At 39.2% G+C, this 8,653-nt stretch overlaps 1 protein-coding gene across 2 annotated transcripts in view; it reads left to right on the top strand.

Moving 5' to 3' along the window:
- rhot2 (ras homolog family member T2) overlaps positions 1 to 8,653 on the top strand; it is a 48,140-nt gene that overhangs the window by 9,270 nt on the left and 30,217 nt on the right. For both annotated transcript variants that reach the window (XM_043711436.1, XM_043711435.1), the window contains exons 3-5: positions 3,060 to 3,141; positions 5,353 to 5,396; positions 6,045 to 6,098. In XM_043711436.1, coding sequence (XP_043567371.1) covers positions 3,060 to 3,141; positions 5,353 to 5,396; positions 6,045 to 6,098 — 180 coding nt within the window. The remainder of the gene's footprint in view (positions 1 to 3,059; positions 3,142 to 5,352; positions 5,397 to 6,044; positions 6,099 to 8,653) is intronic.

Raw genomic sequence — 8,653 nt, forward strand, 5'->3', positions numbered from 1 at the left:
CAAGTTTGTGAGACATGATTTCCCACGCACAAAGCCATGTTGACTATCCCGAATCAGTCCTTGCCTTTCCAAATACATGTACATCTTGTCTTGGGAAGAGAGTTTCAAAGACTCATGACTGACTTAAGAAAAATAAATCCTCATTTCCATCTCAAAACTCAGATCTTTTGTTTTACAACTGTCCCCTCATTGTAATCTCTAAATGTGAAGCAGCATTATTTCAGCATGCACCGTGTCAAGTCCCTTCAGCATTTTGCATTTCAATAAAATCGCATGATGTTAAGCTTGTGAATCGAACTACTTAATTAACTGGGCAGATACAAAGGGGAAAACAGATGGGACTGATGTGTGGATGGAGCTGGAATACTGATTAGTTAATAAACTCGAGGAATAATGTTTCGCTTTCTGTATCACCCACTACCTTAGATCCAGTTTGACATCGGTTGCTGACATGGTTGTGTCAATGTGAGGATTGGAAACTAAATTCATTTCATTTAAATTGGAGTTACTTCAGAGAAGAAAGACTGAAGTCAAATGCGAAGTACCAGAACATTACTTGCAACCAATCATTTTGTGAACCGAAACTTACGATCATTGGAGCAATGAAATGAATATTTGGACACAGGTTGTGTCCTAACTGAAGAAAAAGCAAGGCATTATAACATTATACCAAAAGGAAGATCAGGGCTAAAGTATTCTCAGAACTGGAGCAGCCACATTGGGCACTGAGGAAGATTTGGAAGTTCTATTAAAATTTATAGACAAATTATATCTAAAAGATGACCATTAAATACCTATGACCCATGGTTAAAATTTTGGTAAATTTAGAAAGCAGAATGGGATATATAATAGAATTCAACAGATTGCAAAATTGCATAAACTCCACTCTGAGATTCCTTATTCACTTCTGGCCTTTTAGGTTGTTGGAATATACTAAGATGTTGAATTTGGATAGATTCCTAGTGTTAACTGAAATTCCAGAAGAAAGCATTCTTTTTGAACAGATGTGACAGACATTTTTTTAAGCAAAACATATAGGAAAACATTCATTCCCAGCAGCCTTTGTAGCTCAAGTGAGACATTCAGCTGTAACACAAAGGATGGAGAATTCAGTTTTGGCAATGTGTGATTAGTCAGATGTAGGCTAAAATGATATAAGTCCAAATGAAAGAAGAATTGTGACTAAAAGAAGTGAGGATTGAGATACTTCTGATAGTTATGATTCCTGAATTCTTGTTACGATAGAAGAATGAAAGGAAAGCTTGAGGTATGTCCAGAAAGTGTTTAAATGGGATTTGAAATATGATTATGTAATGAATTGTCCTAAATGGAATAACAAAGCTTGCAAACACATGACCTGGAGGGCTCAGCAGGAGAGGTGGTGATATTTATCAGGCAGCGGGAATTGTACAATTTTCAAGAAGCTTCAGGCCAGCAACAAATGAATGCTAATTTATTCAGTTGTACTATTTTTGGGCAATGGAGACACGTGTATAGTGCAATGGATTGCTTAAAATGTTACCTAGAGGCATTAAATAATAATTAAGTAAGATAGAGATGTTTGAGAGCTCTGCTTGCTTCATACTTTGTAATGACAGCATTTGGAAACTGCTAAAAAGCGTGGTGATCCCCTGTAGCTGGTTGGGATAAGCCACCATCTGCATAGATAGCATCAAGTGGAAAAGCCCTTGATGTGAAATATGACAGTGCAGTTGTTTTTGAAAAGTCAGTGGGATTATAGTTTCCATAATCTATTGCAGTCTATTATCAAGTCCTAACCCTCCTGATCAAAATATTAAGAAGGTATTATTAGCATCAGGAAATTGGAGTTCAAAGGAAAAACAAAAACTAAATATCTGAAAAATACATTGGCCATCATCGTCTCACTGGATTAAACACCCTACTAAAGGAAACAGGAATAAGGGATGATTAAATTTATAGAACTTAAATTTATACAGTGAAAAAGTGAGATGTAAAAGGCATAACATAGGGCACCATCACAGCCTATAGTGATATTCCCATTAGTCCCCCAGTGATTTTAACGAAATTGTGGCAATTGACTTGAAGAAGCGATGGGACTTAAAAAAAAAAGCTTGCAGTTCATTGACATGGCATATATAGTCAGTCCACCATTATATAGTAAAGAGAAATTAAGTGATTTGATGTATTACTGTGACTTACTGAGGTACCATGAAAAGTGTTGTCTTATATGCTTTACAGACAGATCCTACTCCACAAGTGCAATGTAATGAAGAACTGGATAGGGATTGATCTGGTGGGCACAAGCTAAATTCCTAACTGATAACAGAGGTGGATTTAAATGTACTTGCTCCAAGGAATTATTGACATTCCTTGAAGAGAGATGCTTGATGGCATGAGTTGTAAGAGCAAGAACAATAGCTGTGGATTGTTTTGTAGTTAACTAGTTTTTTTATTTAAAGAAAGAGAATCTGGAAAGTTGCAATATGGAAGATAAAAATAATTACTAATCTGTATAGCATAAGGTATAGTACATTTAAAATTCATCAATTATTTGTCTTCTAAAGTTTTACTTAAAGTAAAATATCTGTTGATATGATTCGGGTTAATTGATAATTAATTGACTGGACAGATATAAAGAGAAACAGTTTGGACTAATTGGTGGAAGGTGCCAAAGACTAAATTGTCTGAGTAGTTAAACTGTATCCATAAAAAAATGATGTCTTGCCTTCTGTCTTACCAACTGACTTGGATCTAAATTGACACTTTTCTCATTCTTTTAGGCTCCAATGTGCACAGGCCCAGACTCTCCAATCTTGTCTCTTAAGTTACCGCACCACTCCTAGGTATCAAGTGAATGTCCTCTAATCTGCTGCTAATGCAATTATACCCTTTTTTAAATGAGGAGGTCAAAAGTGTACACAGTTCTCCAAGTGTGGTTTCACCAATGCGTCTATGCATTTGTAGCAAAACATTTGTGTTTTTATATTCTGTTCTACATGGAATAAATTGCAGCATTCCATTTGTCTTTCTAATCACTTGCTGTACAGCATACTAACTTTTTTATGCTTTGTGATTAGGTGCCAGCACGTGCTGAGGAGATCACCATCCCTGCAGATGTCACTCCGGAGAGAATTCCAACTCACATCATCGACTATTCAGGTGAGGGATGGGGCACTTCTGTTCATAGGGGTGCCATCACCCTGGCAATGGAGGGATGTTGTTGTTTATGTTGTAGCTATGTATGTATAATGTCCACCAGAGCTCAGTTTTTGGCACTCTTGCATCCGAACCTGAAGTTTGAGAGTTCATGTATGATAAAGATCGCAATATGTTATCGTTGGTTGGCAACTTATGCTGTTAAGCTTCAAGTTTGATTTTATATTGTGTGCGCTAAGAAGGGAAGGGTCTAATTTTAGCATAATGTTTAATTCTATATGTGATGCTGGCTAGTCTGGAGGTTTGTTTATGTATTTTAAATGGGGTTTAAAAACCCTTTGAGGTGAATAGTTCAGTACATGAGAAACCAAAGAAAGAGCAAAAGAATGGGCTGTTACCTGGTAACATGTTGTGCTGTGACAGACAGTCATGGAAGTAAGTTCACGTAGAAAGCAATGTGCAGATTTCCATCAGAAAGAAGCAGGTTATTCTGAGAGAAAAGGTCTGTAAAAGCAGCAGGACTGTCTAGGAGTCTTCAAACAGGGTAGAAGGAATAAGTCCTGAGCGGCTTAGAAGTTAATAAGAAAGTTCCAGCAATGAATTACTTGCCTACCAATTGAACAAGGAACTTTAAAGTGGAGACAGTGACCCTATACTGTAGGATGGTTGTTGAGGGTAAAAGGGTTAAAACTTTCTAATGTTTGTCTTGAGACCATTTCCACTCATTCTTGTACAATATAGGAAAGTTTGTGTTCTTTTCTATTTGTGTGTGTATAAACATTATGTTCTTTTGTTAAAAGAACATGGTAACCTCTTGTGAAAATGTTCAGTGACTGACCACAACAGTAAACAAATAGACCATAAATTTTGTTTTTTGCTTTCAGGCCAGGTTTCACACTTAGATCTGGTTTGTCTAGTATTGCCACTAGCTGCAATCATAACGCAAACCCCTCGGCAAGGACTTGATGTAAAAGGTAGATGGACACTCCAGTATAGTACAGAGGGAGTGTTGTCTTATGGAGTGCTAAACTAAGACTCCATCTTCCATTTGATGTAAAAGTTACCATGACGTGAATTTGACGAGCAGCAGAGGAGTTCTCTGCAGTTTTATGCTTAATACCTATCACTTGACCAACGTGAACTAAAAGCAGTGATCTCATTGCTGTACTTGGCTTGCTGTGTGCAGATTTGCTGATGCATTTTTCTGCGTACAAATGGCTGTTGCATGTTGGGGAACAAATGTAAGTCATCGTTCTTCATGTCTGAGCTGGAACAGTGTGCAATGCTACATTATTTAAGGATGACTAGCATTAAGCTTAAGTTTGCTAATGATCAGGAACAGAAATTCTGTCTCCCCTGACCATCCGCCTTTAGTTGAGGGTCAGTTGTATTGCCTTACCTTTGTCCCGGTTAAGGTCAACTAATCTGTGCAGCCTGAATATTAAACTTGTACTGTGTCAAGGCGGAAACCAACTAGATCACAGAAGATCGTGACCTTGTTTGGTGACCTGATTCATCCAATTCTTCAAAAAGGTGTGTTGATGCACTGGCCTTTTTCAGTGCAAACTTGATCCATGTTACTGGTCTTAAACCATAAAATGTATGTGTCTGTGCAAATTGGTTGTTATGTAGTATGACTTGGATGACGGAAAGTGAATGCACTGTTGCCAGGTTTGCAGATGACACCAAAAATAAGTGGCAATGCGAGTGATGAAGACGTAAGCAGTCTACAGAGGGAGATAGGTTAAATGAGTAATCAAAAATTTGGCGGATAGAGGCATGGTTGAGTAGGTTGCGCCTGTACTCACTGGAGATGAGAAGCGACCTTTTTGGAGCATTTAAAATTCTTAGGCAGCTTGACAGGATAGATGTTGAGAAATTGTCTCTCCTTGTGGGAGAGTCAAGGACCAGAGGGCATAATTTCAGATTAAGGTGTCACCCATTTGAGATAAGGAATTTCTGAGTTTCATGAACCTGTGGAATTCTTTACTGTAGAGAGCTGTCAAGGCTGGGAGTTTAAAGTATATTCATAGCTGAAATAGTCAGTTCCCTAATCAAGTAAGGGATTGAAGCTTTATGGGGAAAGAACAGGAAAGGCATGTAAGATTATCAGATTAGCCATGATCTAATTGAATGTCAGAACAGATTTAATAGGCCGACAAGCCTCTTCTGCTCCTGTGCCTTGTGGTCTTAATAAACTTTCTTTGTTTACAGCTTCAGAGCAGACAGATGATGAGCTCCAGGATGAGATTAACCGGGTAAGGACTTCCCAGATTTGTAGTTAATGCAGTATTTATAATCATAGGCTCAGTCCTAAACTTCAAAAGTCAACATTTATTCAGGTATAGGAGAGAAACATCAATTTGCGAGCATCCTGGCTGAATGGGGACCATTACCTTGACGTTTTGCCATATGTCACTGTGGTTTTCTCTGCTTTGAGAAATTGTGGTCAATCCATCTTTACCTTCTCGTTCAATGCTTCCCTGAAGAGGGCATTACCCTGTCTACACCCAATGCACGTGATGGTCAAGACTACTAGGCCAAAAGTAAAGTAATAAAGCTAACACAGTCTAGGAATTCGATGCTACCTGACCTGTGCTTTTCCAGTTTCATATCTATTGTTGGAGGGTCAGGTCTGGATTCTGGATTGTATCTGACTGTGTTTTAAGGCATTGTGGGAGGTTTACATATTTTTCTTCTCCATCTTCCACATTCACTCAACTCCTTCCCTCTTGGGCTCTACTTTGTCTGTGAGTTTTCAAGGCTTTGCTTGACATACCCAGCTCCCCTTTCCCTTTTGAATTGCAGGTGCTACTCTTCAATTCCCCAGAAGTTATTCCAATACATAGGACATAACATTCATTGCAAATAACCAAGTGTTCATATCTTTCTTTCTCTCTTTTTAGGCAAATGTGGTTTGCGTTGTGTATGACGTAAATAAAGAGAGCACCATTGAAAAGGTACTGCAGCACCCTGTGTCATCTCACATGTTTTAATGTGCAGTACTTCCTGGAAAAAAATATGGGCACAAGTGGCTCATTCAACTTAGATTATTCAGGAAGCAAATTAGTATGATCTGCATTTCCTCTGTACAATAAAGCCATAAATTAGAGTGAAACATTTTGCATTATAACTTGCACAAGGAAATAGGCCACAATTTGGGTACCTCCAGGAAGATGCAGACTGCACAGCATGCTAGGAACATTGAAATAGGGTAGGTGTTCTTGCTGTTGGTAATGGCACTGGACTAGTAATCAGAGTCCCAGTCTAATGTTCTGGGTATAGATTTGAATCCATTGCAGATGGTGAAATTAAACTTCAGTTGTTAAAAATTCTAATTACAATTTGTTCAATGGCAACCAAATAATCATTATCAATTGTCATAAAGCACCTATTTGATTCATTAATTAGAAAACATTGAAAATTACAGTGAAGCACATGTCCTTCAGCCCTTGATGTTGCGCTGACCTGTGGAACCAATCTGAATCTAACTATTCTACACTATTCCATTTTCATCCAATGTTTATCCAATGACCATTTAAATGCTCTTAAATTTGGCAAATCTACTACAGTTGCAGGCAGGTTGTTCCACGCCCCTACACCTCTTGATTAAAGAAACTACCTCTGACATGTGTCCTATTATCTATCACCCCTCAATTTAAAGCTACGTCCCCTCGTGCTCACCATCACCATCCGAAGAAAAAGGCTGTCACTGTCCACCCTATTTAACCCTCTAAGTATCTCATATGTCTCAATTAAGTTACCTCTCAACCTCCTCCTCTCTAATGAAAAAAGCGTCAACTCCCTCAGCCTTTCCTCATAAGATCTTCCCTCCATACCAGGCAGCATCCTAGTAAATCGTTGTGGTTCTGTTCGCTGAGCTGGGAATTTATGTTGCAGACGTTTCGTCCCCTGTCTAGGTGTGTGGCTATTAAGGATAGCTGGTCGTGTCGTTTCGTGGCTAGTTGGTGTTCATGGATACGGATCGTTAGCTGTCTTCCTGTTTGTCCTATGTAGTTTTGTGCAGTCCTTGCATGGGATTTTGTACACTACGTTGGTTTTGCTCATGCTGGGTATCGGGAGGAAACATCACAGAAGCGCTTCACAGGAGGCTCCCAAGCACTGAGGATGTCACCGAGACAGGGGACTAAATGTCTGCAACACAAATTCCCAGTTCGGCAAACAGAACCACAACAACGAGCACCCGAGCTACAAATCTTCTCTCAAACTTTGAACATCCTAGTAAATCTCCTCTGAACCCTTTCCAAAGCTTCCACATCCTTCCTATCATGCGGTGACCAGAACTGTACGCAATGCTCCAAGTGCGGCTGCATCAGATTTTTGTACAGCTGCAACATGACTTCATGGCTCCAAAACTCAGTCCCTCTACTAATAATAGAGAGAGGGTGGGGTGTGTGGCATTTTTGATAAGGGATAGCATTACAGCTGTGCTGAGGGAGGATATTCCAGGAAATATATCCAGGGAGGTTATTTGGGTGGAACTGAGAAATAAAGGGATGATCCCCTTATTGGGATTGTATTATAGATCCTCGAATAGTTAGAGGGAAATTGAGAAACAAACTTGTAAGGAGATCTCAGCTATCTGTAAGAATAGTAGGGTGGTTATGGTAGGGGATTTTAACTTTCCAAACATAGACTGGGACTGTTTAGTGTGAAGAGTTTAGATTGAGAGGAATTTGTTAAGTGTGTACAAGACAATTTTCTGATTCAGTATGTGGATGTACCTACGAGAGAAAATGCAAACCTTGACCTAATCTTGGGAAATAAGGCAGGGTAGGTGACTGAGGTGTCAGTTGGGGATCACTGGGGCCAGCGACCATAATTCTATTGGATTTAAAATAATGATGGAAAAGGATAGACCAGATCCAAAAGTTGAAGTTCTAAATTGGAGAAAAAAGACAATTTTGATGGTATTAGGCAAGAACGTTCGAAAGCTGATTGGGGGCAGATGTTTGCAGATAAAGGGACGGCTGGAAAATGGGAAGCCTTCAGAAATGAGATAACGAGAATCCAGAGAAAGTATATTCCTGTCAGGGAGAAAGGGAAGGCTGGTAGGTATAGGGAATGCTGGATGACAAAAGAAATTGAGGGTTTGTTTCAGAAAAAGAAGGAAGCATATATCAGGTATAGACAGGATAGATCGAGTGAATCCTTAGAAGAGTATAAAGGAAGTAGGAGTATACTTAAGAGGGAAATCAGGAGGGCAAAACGGGGATATGCGATAGCTTTGGCAAATAGAATTCAGGAGAATCCGAAGAGTTTTTACAAATATATTAAGGACAAAAGGGTAACTAGGGAGAGAATAGGGCCCCTCAAAGATCAGCAAGGCGGCCTTTGTGTGGAGCCACAGAAAATGGGGGAGATACTAAATGAATATTTTGCATCAGCATTTACTGTGGAAAAGGATATGGAAGATATAGACTGTAGGGAAATAGAGGGTGACATCTTGCAAAATGTCCAGATTACAGAGGAGAAAGTGCTGGATGTCTTGAAA

This window comes from Chiloscyllium plagiosum, chromosome 21 (genome assembly GCF_004010195.1).
Source record: "Chiloscyllium plagiosum isolate BGI_BamShark_2017 chromosome 21, ASM401019v2, whole genome shotgun sequence".
NCBI classification, from domain to species: domain Eukaryota; kingdom Metazoa; phylum Chordata; class Chondrichthyes; order Orectolobiformes; family Hemiscylliidae; genus Chiloscyllium; species Chiloscyllium plagiosum.